Here is a 19,964-nt window from a genome sequence, read left to right as displayed (position 1 = left end):
AGTATTTAGTTATGTATGATTGTTACACATGTAAGAAAAAAATACCTTTAAAAAAAACCCCAACCAACCAACTGAGGACACTCATACTTTTTTGTAATCTAGAACGAATAAAGTCAAACTGCTCTTATCAGTATGCTCAAATTATGAAACAAGATTAACATCTCTGATTATGGAATTTTCTACTATATTACAAGCAAATACTTTATCTAATTGGTATTTTTTTATAATTATACATAATGGTTAGAACATGATTGCTCTTCACAGCATTAAATTACTTAAATCAAGGAAATCTTCTGGGAGAGTTTTAACTTGCAGATATTAGGTATTGTAGCTTTTCATTTTTAATGCAAGTAGTCTAATCAGTTTCCTTTATTTAACAGTTGAATACCTTCAAGCAAAAAAGTGGAGACTTTGGCAGCAGAAAAAACTTTTAATATAGAACTGAAAATTCTATTCAGCTGACTTCTTCAGAATTTTCCTCAACCCTTCTGCTGATTCTCACATACAACAAATTAATGCAAGAATTTTCATTCAGCCTCGCAGTATCTGTGGCTTGATGTCACTGAAAGGACAATGCTATATTTTGGCTAAGTTCATAAGAAAACAGAAGCTAAAGTATGTATACTGCATGGGAGACACATGCTAATGTACTATTTACAATTTCCTGACTGTAGAAACCTGCTATGTTGTATTGTAAGCACATTTACTTCAGAAATTCAAAATCTCGTCCAATTTTTTCTCCTATATCATCAAGAGGCAGATGTGGAAAATCATATGTAAAGCTGAAGCAACTTTCAAAAGAAATTCCCATCTACAACTTCTTTTCTACAACCTTTTTCTGCTAGCAACCTGTAAAAATAACAGTACATGTGACAGGTTGGAGAACAGATCAGAAGCTATAAAGCTGGAATAATGTTGCTACAAATACCATTCCATAGCAGGACAAATAACATTTATAAACTGACATACCTTTGGAAATGGGCCATCTGTAAGCCAAAGATCAGTGAAAACAGTAAGTAAGGTGATATAGAACCACTGTATGGCTGGTTACATTCCTCTACCAAGATCTGAGGGAAGGGACAAAGTGTCTCCTATTCTAGTTTTGGTTCTAGAGAAATGCCCTAATAGATTTCAGGACCAACAGCTTAAACATCTACTGTGTATCTAAGTATCTTTGAAATTCAATTGGCATTGTAGATAAGGATGCCCCCTTCCCTAGTCCCCCAAACACTTAAATGCTGGCATTTCCTAATTTGACAAATACTCAATCATTGACTTAAATAACGACATGCATAATAACAAAACAACCATCAGTGATACTAAGCACATGTAACTCACACCAACAAACTAAAGGTAACATCTTGAGAAATCTTGGAAAGCAGTCAGGAAAATTACTCTGTTTCTTTTACGAACTATGATAACTATGGATCTACATAAAGAGAGACATAAGACAACACAGAGAAAGCTTGGAAGATGAAAGAGAAGCAAGTACAGCAGCAGGAAATATCCAAGTCATTTTGGCTTTAAAAAAACCCCAAAACCCCCCCAACAAATAACGGGAAGGAACAAAGGAAGTAAACAAAGCATTGGAAGAGAGTCATCTCGGTCACCAGCCAAGGGGGTGATGTTACCTGGGAACACAAGGCAGTAAGGAAGAACTCCTCTGCTGTGTTATACCAAATGACTTAACCAGAGAGCTTTCTGGTATAGAAGTGTCTACCAAAAAAAACAAGATTCCAAGACTGAAAAGAAAATACAGTCTCTGTGTTACACTGCTACTACCTGTACATAGGTGCAATCAAATAAAACACTACCACTAGTCTGTCTGTAATACATAAAAGACATTGATGTCACTTCCCTAAAAACTCTTAAGAAAGATAAAACTGTCTTAATTATACAGGTAAGAACATGAGTTTCCTTAAAAAGACGTGACCGTACTGAAACAGTAAATGTTACTGTGATTAATGTTACACATTTTAAAAAGAGTTCACTGCTTCTGTAAACTTTTGAAGTGAAGTTTCAGCAAATGTCTGACAGGAAAGCATTCTCTTCTAAGCTTTCCTTGCCCAGACTATCCACATTATCAAAGTCTCATTTACCTTGGATACTTCTGGGTTTGCTGGCATTATCAAAGTCACAGACCTTCTCCCATTTGTCTCTCACTGCTTCAGGCGTCATTTGCTGATTCTTTTCTCTGACAATAGCACCCAAGGATCGCTCCCAGCGCACTAGTGGGAGACATAAGCCAGAGAGTTCAAGTAACAAACAAAGAAAATTTAATTTCTTCAGATCACTTTCATCTAGGCCGCTATCAAGACGGTGCAAGAAAGGAAAGGTTATAAATACTCCAATTTAACTCACCAGTATAACTTCAAGCTGAACTAAAAGGGCTCACTGCTTTTAACTAACATTTAGAAAAAGAATAGCACTGGTTTTAAATTTCATTAAAGCCACAAAAAACTGACTGCTCTCTGAAAATATTACATCAGTTTTAGGATTCAATCTAGTAAAAAGTTGTAGCTAGTATGTATCTACAGACATTCTCTTCTGACATGATTTTGGCTACTAATGCTTAGGAATCTTTTGAAAGCCTTGGAAAACTATAGGGGAAATGTGAAAAACAATTGTTTATCTATGAAAGAATGTTAATACCAGCAGCCAGCATCTCCAAATGGTCCCTGAAGTTGTATTTCAATACTGTAACTCGAGAGAAACTGGCAAGGCTAATGGGAAATCAGTTCTGGAAGGATACAGGCTTCCTGGATTGCAACTAATCCTTAATCTGTCATGTTGGTTTTGCTCTTAATTAGCAACAGACAATGAATAAGGCCATACTGGTACCTCATTAGCAACCTGGTTTCGCTTTAAAGGCTTCAACAGTAGCCACTATAGTGATGAGAAATGGTATTTTCTTTTGACCAGAGAGGAGAAGCCACAGATTTTCAACTGTATTAAAAGTCAACTCCTTGTGGAGAGCAGCAAGAGGTTTTATGCTGCTGCCCCAATTTGTTTAATCTGTTTAATACACTACCTGGGAAAAGCTATTCCAGTGCCACCAGAACATTTACAGTTAGTTAAAAATAGACAAAATATTTATCAAATGGGCAAAAAAAAAAAAATGTTTTGGAAGAAGAGGGAGCCACTTCTTGAATGAGTGGCCCTGCTTCCAATCCACTGGTGACATTCCCGTAGGCTGAAAAGTCCTTGAACAGTTCAGGAAAATAATGTTGGTATTAGGTTCAACATATTTAGAAAAAATTTCATACATTGAATTAAGTTTTCCACCTTGTAAGCCTGCAGTATTGTCTGTGAGTTTTCCTGACGTCCATATTTAAGATAGTTACTGGAGTCACTCAGGGAAAATACTCAGCTAGCACAGCTACTGGTTATTAGGAAGGCTAATTGCCTCAACACTTTAATGCATATTACTAGTATTTTTATAGAAGTATAAATAAAGGTGGAAAGCAACTATAAAGAGGCCTGTTTACCAGCATGTGCTACTTTTATACCATGAAAAAATGAAGTTATCAAGAAAAGGCAGCGACGTGTATTTAGCATCAAAAATGGACATTCTTCTTGACTTCTGTTATACCCTCAGGACCAAGAGTTAAGCTTACTTCGGCATATTTTCAGTTACTATTAGTTAGCTCAAAAGCATAACAAAGCACATACTGAAGTTACCCATCTTCTCCATGTGTAGTGAAATTTGTGACTTTTACTTAAAATAAGCAGTCTCCTCAGAATCCTAGACTTTTGCTAATCTTCTCTCCCTAAATAAATATGTCTGAGCAGAGGTTAACTGCAAAGACGATTTGGACACTTTTGTTGTCAATTCGGAACCAGAACCAATCCTGCAACATAAAGTACTTACATTTTCCAATCCATCCAGCTCCCACCTGCCAAGGAAAAAGAAAATCATCAGCTTACCACATGTTACAAAGCAAAGTTTTGGTAATGTAGGGAAACAAAACTATACTTCAGAAAAAACTAGACATAATAAAAATTTCTGAACTACTGCTGGTTGTATGTAACCGTTTAGTTAAGCACTGGAACACAAGCAACATAAAACTCCAAGAACAAGATAACAGCTTCCAACCAATTTATGAGCTAGCAGTTTGATGACAATACCTATAGTATATTCCATAACTAAGTAATTCATCCTTCCTGCAAGTTGCCTTCTGTGTTAGAACGATTTTGAAAACAAAAGCTTTTTTGAAGTGGTTGTTTTGGTACATTTTCAAACTTACAAGGGTACAATAAGAATTGTAACCGTCAAATTAGTTGATCACACATTAGAATTTGACAAGGTTATTACTGCCTGATGTACCTGCCATACAGCATAACAGGGTCAACACTACTTCTGTCTATGCTTAGTATGTAGTATCTCACATGATAATTCAGTTTCAGCAAAAAGCTTAAGAGTGGATAGGCTAAAGCAAATGATTGATTTTGGGGAAAGGGGCCATGGGAGGAAAAGAGGGGGAAGAAAGGGAAAATAAAACAATTACCTCAAACAGACTGCCATTCTCCGCACAGCTCTCGTGGCAAAGCCAAACAACTAAAGGAGCAACATACTCTGGCTTGAAAGCATCGACCAAATCTAGAGCAAATTGGAGGGGGGGGAATCATAAAATAGAAATAATGTATGATTTCATCAGATTATTCTTACTCTAACACCTTCTGATGAGTAGCAGAGACAGGGAGAATTTAACCAACAGTGTTCTCCCATGAAAAGAAAGGACAAATGAAATGTAGAAGACATTGCCTGGAGAAGAGAAGGCTCTGGCATGACCTCATAGCAGCCTTCCAGTACCTGAAAGGGGCCTACAAGAAAGCTGGAGAGGGACTTTTTACAAGGGCATTCAGTGATAGGATGAGGGGGAACAGTTTTAAATTGAAAGAGGGTAGATTTAGATTAGATATTAGGAGGAAATACTTTACTGTGAGGGTGGTGAGACATTGGAACAGGTTGCCCAGAGAAGTTGTGGATGCCCCCTCCCTGGAGGTGTTCAAGGCCAGGTTGGATGAGGCCTTGAGCAACCTGATCTAGTGGAAAGGTGTCCCTGCCTGTGGCACGGGGGTTAGAACTACATGATCTTTAAAGGTCCCTTCCAACCAAACCATTCTATGATTCTGTGATTCTGTAAAATTAAACATTTGAAGATTCATTAAATACAAACAACTTGTGAGACATCTGTATGCCTCCAAATCCAATGACACTGGTTCTCAGTCAGACAGATGAAAGACTGCCTCAATGCTGAGAACACCATAATGTGCATTCTGCAAAGCCAGGTACCTTCCTAAATTTCTATCTGACAGGCAGCCTAAAACAAGAACAAGCCAGCTAGACATAATCCTGATGGAGATGTACCTGAGCGATTTCCCTTTCAATTTGCTAGTCAGTTATGAAGAAAAGACAATATGAAAAGAATTGCAGATGATGAATATTTGAGAAAGATCCCATTTTGAAATGCTGATATTTCCAAACAAGATATTGGGAATTATCAGCCCTACTAAATTTATATAGCAATTGTATTTTGGGATTTTCATTGTCATCTGACACAAGAGAAAACTATCTGAAAATTGAGATATTGTCATGGAGTAGAGTGTGGTTGTCCAGGCAGCTCTTACCACATATTCTATCCACTGTCTGAAAAGAAAAAATAACTTTGTTTAATTTCCTTTTTTCAGCTTTTAGAATATTAATCTTTCAACAGCAATAGATACATAGCTAAAGGTCATAGATACCTCAGCTAAAGGTCAGCAAACATTTTCGAACATACCCTGACAGATGAAGAGCTGTGAAAGTTCAGCATTACAAGTACTTCTTTAATAGCCAAGTTGAAGTAACGGAAGTTCATTTTCAGAAGTTCCCCAAAGGTAAAAGGAAATTGAATTCCATTTAATATGGCGTGTTGTAAGTGCATAACAAAAGCCTTAGGCTTTTCTAAAGTATTCCACTTTATGCCACACACCATTCAGTCTCAAAAATTATCACTAGAGTGTTATCACTAATGCTATTAATCCAATTTTGAATGAATTAAGAAATAGGTGGTAGAAGTGTAAAAAACACACAAAAGATGCAAACTACATTTAGAGTTCTAGCAAGAACAACAATAAGTGGTCCAAGTTGAATACACATAACCACGGCAATGATATAGCATAGGTGCTTGCAGGTATCTAAAGATGAACATACTTGCTAAAACTACAAGGATAATTTGATATGACATATAGAAATGGTTTTAAAGTTCAGGTGTCCAAATCTTTCAAGAGTATTTGAAAAACTGGACAGGGAAGGAGGGAGCGAGGTAAGAAATGAATGATCAGAGCTGTAACTATCTTATAGGGAGACCAAAGGATCTCACTTGTCTTAAAATGACTAAGAAAGAAAATTGGGAGGTGGTTTTATCACTCTGTGTAATTATCTTCAGGAAATTCCAGCTACTGAATGCCACTTTATGCTTCAGGAACTCATGGCTGCAAGCTTAATGTATTTGACTCTTCTGTAAATAAGTACAATAAATCCCTGGAATGTACAACCTATAGAGGTTCTAGATTTCCTGATATCCTGGTTTAGGTTTAAATAATCCAAGTTACTTTACAAAGAACTTGATTAGTCAATCAAAATTATGCATTCAATCCATGCATAACTGTATAAAATACATTACTCTTCAATAACTTGTATATCAGTCTGGAAAATGCAATGACTTCCCGGGCTTTGGAATCTACCTGTCACTAGGGGAAAAAAAGGGTGGGAAGGAAATTAAATAGGCTGATTCTAGAAGACTTTCTGAGTGCAATTTCCTTTTACAGACTTTTTCTTTCCAAATTGTTTTTGTTTCTTCTGGTCATTTCCCAAAGTAATTAGTTACTCTATTAATCCTAAATTTACATTTTACACACAGCTGTCTCCTACAGCTTTCTTTATACTGACTTCCCAATGCAGTGCTCTTAAAATCTGTTCAAGCATTCAAAGATCAGTAACTGTGCAATAAAGAAAAACATAATATATTAGGCAACTCCGTTCATTATTATCCCCTGCTGACCATGGAACGAAGAAGTACACACAACATGTTGTGCAAAAATCGGTATTTTGCAATTAGACAATATTATAACAAGTCCAGACACCTTACACACATACCTGATACTACATCTGATGAAATAAACAAGCCTTTCCACTACTGTAGGAGGAATCTTGGAAGAGACTATAATTAAAGAGCCTTGCCACATGAAATTGCTTTTGTGAATTACAAAAGTTGTTTCTTATCTTGTGGCAGAAAATAGGAATTCCTTACAATAGACAAAGTAAGTAGACAGTTCAGACACAAAAAAGCAGTAGGAATAATGAATTAGCAGTGTATGAAGTGTAAAGGATTTGCATTTTCTAGGAGATAAGAAAGTCAGATGTGCTTCAATTCACTGAAAAATATCAGTACATGTAGACCTTAAATGATTCACCTTGTGGCATGACAGTCTGGGTCAGTCTGGATCCAGCAGTAGGAGCAACTGTGTTGCAGTGGATGTTATACTTCCGGCCTTCAATTGCAATTGTATTTGAAAGACCCAAAAGGCCAAGTTTTGCAGCACTGTAGTTTGCCTGACCAAAGTTTCCATATATTCCAGCAGCTGAGGAAGTCATAATTATTCTTACAGGAGAGGGGGGGGGGCGGGGAAAAAGAAAAGAAACCAAAAAGTTCAGTGATTTCTTCAAGTTGTTTAATTCTACACAACAGCATTTTCCAGCTTTGGCATTATATTCTCCATATTCCACAAAACAAAAGTGCGCAAGTAAGAAAACATTATTTGTTGTTTTTGCTAACAAACAGATGCCTTTTTTACGTTTGACTGATAGCAAGCATCTGACAAATCCTGAAGCATTGTCACAGTAGCAGAAAACTAACAGAGTCATGAGCCTTTTTGAGTTATATTGCAAAACTAGAACAGACATTCTGTGACAATGGGGTAGGGTATAGAGAAAAGTATTTTCTTTTCATGTTCTAACTGCACTTCAAGTGGCATTATTCTTAAAATTAACAAATGGCTTCAATGTTCAGAAGAAAATTATTGTACCGAAATGACTTCACCTTAATATCTACCTGGTAATACGTGAAGACGCATTCTTACAGAATTCACAATCAAAGAATCCTAATATGCGTTAAACACATGAAGGAAGAAGATAGCAAAGTCTTTCCCTTTGCTGTCCCCTAACATTATTGCTGTGGAGATGACTGAACTGTTCACAAGAAAGCTCTAAAACCACTACAGTTCAAAGCTGGTTTGAGGCAAGAAAACATTCTGCTGCATGTCTTCTCATAAATTGGAATTCAAAACAAAAATGTCTACACCTTCACTTCGAAAAGAAGCCTTATAAGTATCTGTTTCAATCTACTGTACAGCTGGGATCAAAATCTATTTAATTTTTATTATTATTTTCCTTGGTGACAATAATGTACTGGTTTTTGTCTAAATAAAAGAGATGTGTTACAAGTACTGGCTCAATATGATCAAGATGAAGAAAGCTACAAAATCTATACAAAGCAGGCATTTTGCAGATGACAGATAGCTATACACAAACTGCAGAAGCATTCACTACCATTGCTGTCTGAGCAAAAAAAGAAAAGGAGCCAAGGGAAGCGTTTTCCTAAATGGAGGCAACCACTAGACTTTAGCTGTGCATTCTGCCTGCTGATCTCTTCCCTTATCCTCACAACTCAGTTCCCTGGACAAGAACGAATGTCAGTTTGGTCACAGAACGACAAAGAAGCCCCACCCTAAACAACAACAAAAAAAAACCCACAAGCAGAACTGCATGTACCTGTCATTTAAATAAGAAGGAACAGAAGAATCCGTGGGACTTGCAGCAACATAGAAGTAACAAACATTTCTAACCAGTCCTCGTGAAAAGAAATGGTATTTCTGCAGCCCTACAGCTCCTGTCTGGGATATCTGCATCTACGCAGAAAAAGCCTTTAACATTTGGCTGAGGAGGTGGAGCAGGGGGCAGAACTGAAAGGATAAGGGCTTGCACATTTGGACTGATTTTGTTTCATCCCAGTGACAGTGAAAGAAAAGGATGCAAAACTCCTCTTTACTGGCAGGGCATGTATCAGTCTGTTACACCCTACTGAAATAAAAAAAAAAAAAAAAGTTTTTACCTGCCAAATTTCTGATTTTTCATATGATTCCATGCAGCTCGGGTTACCAGGAATGATCCCCTCAAATGAATTCTATGAATTATATCTATGAACAAATTAATGTCGGTTTAATAACTCCAGGATTTCATCTCCCAACTTGAAATACATCATTTGTTTCTTCTTCATGACAAAAACTTCACTCTCTTCACACTCTCAAACTGTTACTAAAAAAAAGTGGTGGGCTTTTTTTTAACTTTTTATAGATCATTTTGAAGTGCTTGCCAGAGCATACACTGATCATCTCTTCTGCCTCTTGGATGGGGCTCTCCTGTGTAGAATTCACAAGCATTCAAAATTCCTGCACTTAAGCACAGTTAAACAAGGACTAGAGAAGCTAGACCATCTTTGCAAAAGTCTGCTCAAATGGCTTATCACCACCTACCATCTCACTGAAGGTTCCCCCTGTTCTTCTGTCCCTTGCCACATCAGCTTGCTTTCCTCTGTTGTTAGTTCTGGGTCTTTTAAGTTTAGTATTCAGGCAGTCAGTCCTGGTGCTAGGAATGTGTTCTACTTACAAAAACTATTGTGCGTGTTTCACGTGGCTCTTTTTTGTATTCCACTCAGCAACTAGGAGTGGCAGCTAGAGCATTTCTTCCCCTTTGGAACTACATACACCTACCACGCACTGTAGTAGAGGTCTGGTCTGCAAGCTGAACACAAGGCAGCTGAACACAAGCAGCTTATCACTAAGCTTTCAGGGCAAAAGACAATTCTCTGATCTGGCATAGACAGCCTTCCCCACTTTTCTTCTTCCTTGTACCAGTGTGAGGGATGTACCTTGCATCCTTCAGACAGAAAGTACATACTAAAGCTTATCAACTCACCCCAGTCTTCATCACTTATCCGAACAAATGAACGGTCTCTTAGGATCCTAAAATGCATCATTTGGAGAACAAAATAAAACAATCAAATGATGAACAGGTGTTTACACAAAAGTGACAGCCCACAATCAAACAGGAAAAAACCTTCAGGTTTACTCACCCAGCATTGTTTATAACAATATCTGAAAAAAAAAAAAGGGAAAGTAAACTAAGTGAACGCACTGATAAAATACAAGCTTATTTCTATTTTTTCTCCCACTTCTAAAAAAACATATAGACAAGAACACTGCACACATACATAACTTTACTGTTCTACAGCTCCTTGTCCTGAATAGTGGAACTCTTACCATTGGACCATAATTAAGACAAGACAAAATACTTCAGTACAGGCAAGTCAGCCTGCCAACGGAACAAAGCCTGACAGCGAGATACAGCTGAGAAGTGCTGGCTACCTAGGAACACCATACCTGCAGGATGCAGCCATCCTGCACAGTTTTGCAGCTTGCCTTGAATTCCAGAATGCTCCCAATTATGCAGTTTATGCCACCATCTTTATTGCAGTAAGCCCAAATAATAACTGAAATAACCCCAGAGTCACAGAGCCACTAAAGCAACCTGGATCATTACAACTTTTTGTCAAATATTTAATTTGGTTCCTCTTGGCTTTGATCATGTGTACTTTTAGCCATTTAACACCGAGTTAAAATCACATAAACTTCACAATTAAACAGTGGCAATCATATGGTAAAGAGGAACCTTACTTTGAATGTTTAGTTGAGCTTTTTCTTTATTTACGTTAAAGCATTTTGATCTTCACATAGGCAAAAGAGCTTCCAAAACATGACAGAGCATATCTGACTCTTCAGCAACATTATTTATCTTAATTTTATGCAGCAAGTTATAATATGATGAACTCTGTGCTTTAAAACAAAAATTGTTAACCATTACCGAAGTATCAAAATTCTGAAGGGCAAGAAAACAAGAACCATATATTCAGCTTTAAACTTCTGCTAAGAAGTACCAAAAAGACACAAAAGTCGCCCGTTCAGATTTAAAGTGGAAAGCCTCTGATCTAGGTTTCACTGATTAAGGGCATCAAGGGTTGGTGAGTTCTACTGTTGTCACACTGTACTGCATACACTTGTCAATTGCACTGTTCATAATGTCTCTGCACTTGCAAACAAGTTACAACAAGAATTAAGCAACTGTACCTATCCTCCCAAAAGCCTCAAGTGCTGTCTTCACAAGCTTTTCACCATCTTCCACTGAATCTGTAAGAAAAAACATGAATTTTCAAGTAAAATGAACTGGATAAACTGCAATTCCATGATATTAACAACTAATTCCATGAAGCTAAGAAAAATAAATTGTGTACAACCCCAATATAAAATAAATTCAAATTCAGCCACTATTTGCATGTGGCGTAAAGCAAATCCCACGCAGTATGTCTAAATGGCACAATGTTTACCATTGCAAGAAAAACAAGAAGCAAAACAAGTTAAGAATCATCCATTTCCATTTTGCCTCTGACAACTGCAGATGGACAGTTTCTTAGTATTTTAATGCTAAGAAAGCATATGAAAGAAAAGGGTAGTACTAGAGGAGTCTCCCTACTTCACATTACATTACACCTATTTAATTTATATGGTATTGGCAAGCTGACAGTAGTCCTTTATTACACAGTGTCAACTTTTCATTCAACAGGTCCACTATTCCTATAGATAAAGCACTACACTAGTCTGGAAAAATAACATACCATAATTGGGTACTGCTTTCCCTCCTTTTGCTCTGATTTCATTGACAACTTTGTCAGCAGCTGAAGAGCTCTTGCCATATCCCTTGAAATCACCTCCAAGATCATTCACTGTGAATCACAAAGAAATGAATTTTTCAGTGTTAACATTGAGAGTTCATGGTCTCTCCTTATCTCATTATCATGCTGGAAGTTATAAGGAGTATGAATAAAACCTGCTGCATCTGGATCCTACTCAGAATCTCAGATGATTAGAGAAGAACAACAGGTCATATTAATATTTAAAAAAAAAAAGTAGTATAAAATACAGCATCTTTTTTCTTTTTTAAATAACGTGGGAAATAGAACCTTTTTTTTTTTTCTCTCCACCACGCATTCAACTTTCTTGCCCTGCCCAGGCTACCTCTCTAATTGTGTTATTGTAGTTCAGAGATTAAGATCAAGATTAGATACCAATCATAGGTGATTAATTCTGGCCTCTTGTCAAATTGCTATAGCTACTGCATGAACCATAAATGAGACTGAGAAGACTCTGTTCCTGTTTAATAGAGTAGCTAAAATGTTAGTAGTAAACTCCACTATAGAACAGATAAAGAGGTCTGCAGGCTTCAGATCCTGCTCCTGTGGAACAAGAGGGCCACCTGACACAGAGCTGCTTTGTTTCCAGGCTGCTCTCTGTACTGGGGTATGCATCATTAATGGTAGCTGCACTGTATCATCAGCAGAGTTTTCTGCATTGCTGTATTTGCATGTCCCACAGTTACACAGAATCCATCAGGGGAACAAAAACACCCCCAAAAAATCCATACACACATTATATTTGGACAAAGAACTTCAAAAAATGTTAAGAGTAATGTCTAATGGGTGCAAAACGGAATTGTAAGAAAACCAGAATTGACTGTGGATTTACATGCAACATTGGTATTTTGCTAAACAGTCTTTTGCTATGGTGAACTCCAGCTTTGTGCCTTCCAACTTTTTAAAGTCCTCAAGAAGCCAGCCATAGTGAAATCCACAAAATATGCAAGATATACTTGCTGATCTTGATAATAAACAGCAACTGTAAGTCTGCTGTATCATCGCAAAAGGAAATAAATCCATATTGTGCCTTTTTTTAAAAAAAAACTCTCCATGTAAAGAGGAACATAGCTTGCAGGACACATGACAAAATCATCCTCTATTACTCAGACCAATAAAGTCTTATCTAGAATCCTCTATTCAACTTTGTGTGCAGCACTTCAAGAGAAACTTAGAAACGCTGCAGAAAATCCGTACGAACAAATGAAAATGCCAAAGCCCAGAAGAGGTGTGTCATGCAAAGAATACGGAAAAAAAAAAACAACAACAACAAACTAAACCAAGAACTGCCTAGCGTGAAGCAGCAAGAATTAAGACAGAACATGATATGCTCAAGTACAGTAACAGACTGATGCAAACAAGAAAGGAGATGAAATCTCCAAGCTAAACAGATCAATATCTAACAGTTTTGAACATGCAGCTAGCACAATTCAGGTGAGGCATTAAGAAAATTTCAAAGTGTAGTGAAGCATTAGAATAGGCAACAAGGGCAGACTGCTCAGTCTGCAACATCAAAGGTCTTTAATATGATATTAAAGAAAAGCGAGTCAGGAACAGCACTACGATTTCTAATCTGTCCTGGGAAAGAAGAGTGGACAATTTTGTGGTAAACATTTATACAAAAACATTCAGTTAGTTTGTTAAGACATTACAACTCCCTATCAGAGACATGCTTATACATGTTTATCCTTCACTTCAATAATAATTTGCTGACAAAAGCTTAATTAAATATTTGGGAAAATTTCCAGAGGCAGCAAAGCACCTTAGGCTGAGTTCAGTCACTAACAGAATTGAAGCAAAAATGAGTATCAAGAAAGAACAGAGATATTGTATGCTTTGAAAATGATAACTCCACAAGTGTGACAGAGGAATTAAAAAAAAAAAAAAAAATCACCAAAACAACAGATAAATGACATTATTTTAAGCTGGAGCTTTACATCATACAATTTCCAGTTGAAAACATCCAGTAGAAGAGACTGCAGCAGTTGTGAGAGAGCATGGTTATAGTCTGAACCGTAGAGAAAAGTTCCTCTAAGGCTGTGACTGCATTATTAGCAAGTAGTGCAGAGCAGCAGAAGCAAATCTGTAGAGTGAAACAGTTGGTGCTGAGGATCTAACATCTACAGTACATGTTTTTAAAAATATAAACCAGCTCATTTCTTGATGTAGTCTGGTGCCACAGACCAAACACACATTTGGAACAATTTAGGTGCACTGCTAAACTGCATCTTCCAGTTTGGTTTTCAAAGGAACTCCACTCATGCACTTCAGTACCATTCCACAATGCAAACAAAAATACAAATAGATACAAATCAGGAGAGATTCTTCAAAAGCATGACTCTAATGTAAACTAAACAGCAACACAGAAGAGCCCTCAGGGAGACTGGAAAGGAAGAAAGAGTAGGGTCTGGACATAATACAGGTTGCAAGATAAAAACAAAGCATTCCCTTCCTTCTGCTTTCAACTCTTCTGATGAGAAGCATGAAACAGACAAAGCATGACAAAAACATGTGTTAGCAGGTAGCCTTTGGGTGATAAGAAAAGGGAGATTTCCACTTAGGTCACCACACTGGTCAATCTTACCACACCAACAGCAACTCACTCAACATAGAGTGTTTTACACAGAGAGAGATGTGGGACTAGAAAGAAAAAGTTCCCATGTTGGGACCCACTGGTATTCCTCCAACTAGAGCATTTGATCATTGTTCTTACAATGCACCTTCATTTCCATAACTTAAAAAAGGGAACTTGTTTTAAAGAGATATGAGTCTCATATCTGCTCTAGTTAAAAAAATTAAAATCTTTACAAAAGTAACTTCTCAACTCTTTGAAGTCAGAATCATAAGAGAACAAGAGTAAGAGAAATAAATACAAGCACGTGGAGGCAACTGCAAAGCACTGCTACAAGAAAAGGTGAAGCGAGGTGCAGTCTTGCAAGGGAAACAAGAAGTTTCCATTACAGACAGTCAATTCTTAACTTACTCATTTAGCTATTGTGCAATAAGGCCAAGAGATAAAGGAGTATTAGCTGTGGTCAGGCAATATAATACATTTTCTTTCAGATCATTCTGGAAAGTCAGAACACTACTAGCTACACAGAGTCAATACAATTAAATATTTGGGATGCTTTAGTGACCTAATTTTTGTTAAATAACAACTTGAGATGAAGTATTCATGTTCCTAGTAAATAAGGTAAGTACCAAAAGTGGCAACTACCAGGAAAAAAAACCTCGATTTTTTTTAAGTTGTCTACACACAGACTTCTCATATTTAAACAATAAAGTAAAACGAGACAATTTTAATGAAATTTTGTAAATTGAGATTGCTATTTTTATTAGAAAGCTACTAAAGATCAGTGAGCAAGTTCTTGTCCATAATCTGTTTAAACATTTAGCCTTGAACTCATCGACATTATCTGTACAAATTCATTCAAAAGCAGCCAAATGGTGATGCCAACTGCCAGAGTGCCCAAGAATAGAACTTAACCTTCAAAATTAGCTTGTGATACAGCATTTTGCACAACTAAATATTCCCTGAAGAAGGTTCAATCAAATAACTACAAAGCTATCAGAAATCCTTTACTGAGAGCTATTTGGCACTGTCATTGAGACCAGATGACTCTTCTGTGCGATGCCTGCAGAAAGAAACAATGTAGCGCACTTTCAGCACATTCTGTGTTTTCTGGGGGCTACTGATACTGCATTACATTCCAATAACTTATTTCCTGGGAGAAGGTACTAGAAGATAACATATTCACATTTTCTAATAGTCATATTAAAAGTTTCTGAACAGTATTCACCTAAGACACCTTCTCTGGCCACAACTCAGGGTAAAGACTGGTATGCATGGATGAAAATCGAGTCCGGGAAATGATCTGATCCAAATTGGCTTTTCAGCAAAGATAAGCCCTTGGACAAACTTGGGCAACTTGTTTCATAAGAAAATAAAGCTTAGCAGCAAAATTTAAATAGCAAAAGATAAGACAGAAAACCATCAAATAACAAAGGTTACTGTCTAAAAGGGCAAGGACTGTTGAATGCAAGCTAAGTGAAAAGGCAAAGGTTATTTTCTGGATCAAGTTAGTTAACATAAAACTTACCAATTACTGACGCTCCTCTTTCAGCAAAAGCCAGAGCATACGCTCTGCCCAAACCTAGTTTGAAAAAAAAAAAAAAAGTGGAAAAAAAAAAAAAAGAAAAAAGAGTCAATTTGTCTCCTGAATCACAATTCAGAGAAAAAGTTACACAAAAACGAATTGAAGAAAAACGCACCAAATCAACACAAACACCTTGAAGGTTCAAAGTAAAACACTATTTCCCCCAGGAGTTAAGTTTCACAGAAGTTCAAAACATAAAAGTAAACAAACAGATAAATTGTAGACAAAACCTCCAGCCAAGAAGGAAAAAAAAGAAATCCCCATGCTTACTCTTTGTTATTGTACTCAACAGAACCATTAGGGAAAGTCGTCTGCTGCTGAGTTGGTGCTTGTGATAGAAAAATACATTTGTAAGGCAGAAAGTTTAATGTCTCTATGTAACCTTGAAGAAGGAGGGGATGTTTCAAGTTAATTAATTACATTCTAAGTGAATAAAATACTTCCCTGGTTAAAGTTAGTCTTTTAAGATTTGAAGAAGAAACTCAACAAAATTTAACTGTGACTGAAGATGTACTGACAAAACCCCTCCAATTATTTGGATACAAAGGAATCGCTTAATACCGCAGTTAACCAGACGCATCCATAGTTCACCTATTAAAACAGAAGACTGTCATTTTTGCCTCACATACAAAAGCAAGACTCTTGCACCTTTACTCTAACTTAGATTCTAGGTGTGTTACACATTAGTTACTTGTTATGACAAATGATTTACAGAGATACTATCCACTGTACCAGTCAAAAGTTATTGAAATAAATTATAATGATCCTTTATTCATTCCAAAAGAAACTGAAATTTGAATGATCAAAAGATGATCAGCCAGAAAAAAGTTTCTCAGAATGCAATAGTATCTCTTTGCCCCTCATCAAAACTTTCAAAGCCAGCTCTCAAAAGAAAAAATGTGAAAAAAAAAACCAAACCCAGAACCATTTATACTGTTTTGAAACACACTAATCTCACACCAACAAATTGGAATTTTCCTTAAGCCTCCTATGAGCCTCTGGAATGAAGGGTATCACATGTGAGGTGCGTATACGTTCACTGCCTGGTGTAACCCAAGTCCAAGAAAACTTTTTTTTTGTTTTGAAAAGCCACACAACCGAGAAGCGCACAAAACCCAGACCATGTTATATGTGTCGGCATTCTCAATTGGCAAGCAAGGACTGAATGCTTAAGGATCACAACTAATCTTAAAAGGAAAAAAAAATTACCCTGAATTGCATAAAAAATGACAATGCTGCATGACAGGCAGGAACAATACTTCACAAGGGATTTGCTCAAAGTGAAAAGAAACTACTGTGGTTTTCGATGTCTATGTATGTGAAAACAGGTCTCACTTTAAAACAAATTAGTGATCCAGCTGTTTTAGATAAATTCCCATCTCTTATCTGTTCACCCGCATCCAACTCAAAAATCAATGTTGACAAACAATGCTATTAGCAGTACAGTCTAAATACAGGGCTGTAAACTAAATGAAAGCAAAACAAGAAATAATCTGAAGTTAACAGGGCTTCCCTTTATCTTGGCTTAAATTTAGTTAATGACTTATCAAAAAACTGTTGTGAATAAAACATCCAAGGACAGTTTTCTCTGTTAACAAACCATTTTCAAGCAGCCTAATACTACAATTACAAGTCACTGTACCCACACTTATGACAAGCAATTTTTGCTGCTCCATGCAGTGCTTTTTAGCTTTGCTACTGCCAAAGTGTCTTGGTTTTGCTAGTACCTAAGGTCTTCACCTGTTCTTCAGTGAGACTTGTTATATAGACAGAAGCACATAAATATAAGTCTGGTAAAAGCTGAAAAGCACTATACAAAGATATGGCCTCAGTTATTCTCAGGTTTGTCACCTTTGGGTGATGTGAGTGGACTGTTCAGTGCTTTCCAAAAAATCTCATATTCTTGGTCCTTCTTTGCAAGACATAATCTAAGTCCCCAGAATGACTCCTCTGGCTATGTGTAGTTCCACAAAAAAAAAAAAAAAAAAGAGCAAAACTTCACTATGGGAAGGCAGAATCTTCTTAGAGAATGGCAGAAGCAGATCCTTTAGGAGGTCATCACAATTACAAACTTTGCCTCTTGTCCGCAGTCATAGCTTGTATCTTCACTGGAAGTACCAAAGTAGGCAAAGGTCAAAGCATGCATTCAAAGGAAGAAAAAAAAAAAAAAAAAGGGGGGGGGGGTAAGCAGCAACCAACTGCACACCACAACAACAAATACAAAAACATTTCCTGGCAAAACCAAGCATTCTGCAGAACCACCTCCCCTGGAGAGGCCAGGACCGCAGCCCACCAACAGCGCTGGCCAGGCCTGCTGCTGAAAGAAATCTCTCCCCCGCCTTTCACCTCTCTGCTGCCCTCTCCCCTGGGCCTTCAGACCGCTGCCCAGGAGAAGGTCGGGGAAGGGGCAGCAGCTCGGAGGCTGCTTTCTGCAGCAGCGCTGGCACATGTCAAACCCCTGCTGGAACAACACCGTGCCCGACCGCGCAGGTGACAAGCGCCAATCACTAGGTCCAAGGCAAAGGTGGAAGGAGTCAGGACACCGAAACAGTACGTGGAGCAGGACACCCATTACTGACTGGTGCGAAGCAGTGTTACCCCTCCCGTGTGTTTAAAGAACGGAAAGCACTCATCCGTGGAGGCAGCACTAACGTGCTAATTTTCAGCAGTACCCGGGCTCAGATGAAACCGCAGCAGCTCCAAAGCACTGCAAGAGGCACGCCGGTAACCCCTGTACAGCCTTGGCACCGCCGCGACGGCCCTGACGGGCGAGAGCCGGCATCTGACAGGGCCGCCGCGGGGCCCGGCCTCCCCCGCGGGGCCCGGCCTCCCCCGCGGGGCCCGGCCTCCCCCGCGGGGCCCGGCCTCCCCCGCGGGGCCCGGCCTCCCCCGCAGCCCCGCGGCGGGCGCCTCCTTCCCGCCGCCACACCTCTCTCTTCTGCGAGGAAAAACACATTTTTAACGAGTGAAGCCCTCACAGACGTCCCCGGGTGCCACCGGAGGGCACGGGGCAACCTGTCAGGGCTGCGGGCAGCGGCGGCTGCGGAGTGTACGCCTCGCCCGGCCGCCCGCGGGAAGCCCCACCACAGACCCAGCCGCCTCCTGCGCGATACGAAACCCCCGAGCACACCGTACCCTGGGACGGGACGGCACTGCTCACCTCCTCCGGCGCCGGTCACCAACACCACCCGCCCATCAAACCTCAGCCCCGCCGCCATAGCGCTCCGCTGCCCTACGCTCGACTGCGCGGCTCGGAAGCGCGACCTTCCCTGGCGCGGCGGGGCGGGGCGGGGCGGGGCGGGGCGGCGCGGCGGGGCCGACACGCGCATGCGCTGCCGCCGCCAGCCTCTGGGAAACGTAGTGAGGGCGGCCACGTTGGCCCCGCGGCGCCGGGCTGAGGGGCGGGAAGGGCGCGGCCCGCGGCGGGGGGAGGTGGCGGTGCTCGGGCTCCAGCCCCGCCTGCTCGCTGTGGCTCCACACCTCTACAGGCCAGGCGAGATGCTGTGAAATGCAGGGGCTTTACCAGGCGAGCTTGTCTGTCCTGGCCCGCATCTTCACAGGTGCCTGAAGAGGCCGCAGCTGGGTGGGGTGGATTTCAAGATCAGGCTGCCTGCAGGTAGACATCACGCCTCCGTTTAAAGTTAATCTTTATTTACTTCTTTTATACTACTCTTATGTTTTATGTTGCATCATTTTTTGCTTTATTTACTATTTCCCAATCCAAATCACTGCTTTCAGCCTTTGCTTCCCTGGTTGTGGGAGATCTTTAGATCCAACAATTAATGTGAAATATACCACCTTTCTTTCCCCCCAGATTTTGCCTCTCCGTGTGTGGAAGGCTGCACTGGGTGTCTGTGCCCTAGGCGCTGGCAGGGGGGCTGCAGGGACCTCTGAGAGGCCGGGGCCGCCCTGTGCCAGACACAGGCAGGAGGACACAGCTGAGCCCAGCAGCCAAGATGGT

At 39.3% G+C, this 19,964-nt stretch overlaps 1 protein-coding gene across 11 annotated transcripts in view; it reads right to left on the bottom strand.

Annotated features, from left to right (window-relative positions):
• HSD17B4 (hydroxysteroid 17-beta dehydrogenase 4) overlaps positions 1 to 19,279 on the bottom strand; it is a 73,228-nt gene extending 53,949 nt beyond the window's left edge. For 9 of the 11 annotated variants that reach the window (XR_011050022.1, XM_068422222.1, XM_068422223.1 and 6 more), the window contains exons 1-11: positions 19,164 to 19,279; positions 15,947 to 16,000; positions 11,772 to 11,879; positions 11,227 to 11,286; positions 10,176 to 10,197; positions 10,019 to 10,065; positions 9,156 to 9,240; positions 7,459 to 7,646; positions 4,509 to 4,600; positions 3,872 to 3,896; positions 2,100 to 2,228 (exon numbers count right to left, since the gene is read on the bottom strand). Coding sequence is in view for 10 of the 11 variants with exons in the window: in XM_068422222.1 (XP_068278323.1) it covers positions 2,100 to 2,228; positions 3,872 to 3,896; positions 4,509 to 4,600; positions 7,459 to 7,646; positions 9,156 to 9,240; positions 10,019 to 10,065; positions 10,176 to 10,197; positions 11,227 to 11,286; positions 11,772 to 11,879; positions 15,947 to 16,000; positions 19,164 to 19,221 (868 nt within the window). In the remaining variant the exon portion in view is untranslated. Of the gene's footprint in view, positions 1 to 2,099; positions 2,229 to 3,871; positions 3,897 to 4,508; positions 4,601 to 7,458; positions 7,647 to 9,155; positions 9,241 to 10,018; positions 10,067 to 10,175; positions 10,198 to 11,226; positions 11,287 to 11,771; positions 11,880 to 15,946; positions 16,001 to 19,163 lie in introns of those variants that run through there. The other 2 variants (XM_068422231.1, XM_068422233.1) reach the window with 2 other exon arrangements.
• Positions 19,280 to 19,964: the final 685 nt, after the last annotated feature.

This window comes from Nyctibius grandis, chromosome Z (assembly GCF_013368605.1).
Source record: "Nyctibius grandis isolate bNycGra1 chromosome Z, bNycGra1.pri, whole genome shotgun sequence".
In the NCBI taxonomy this organism is placed as follows: domain Eukaryota; kingdom Metazoa; phylum Chordata; class Aves; order Nyctibiiformes; family Nyctibiidae; genus Nyctibius; species Nyctibius grandis.
This window is presented reverse-complemented; position numbering and strand designations above follow the sequence as displayed.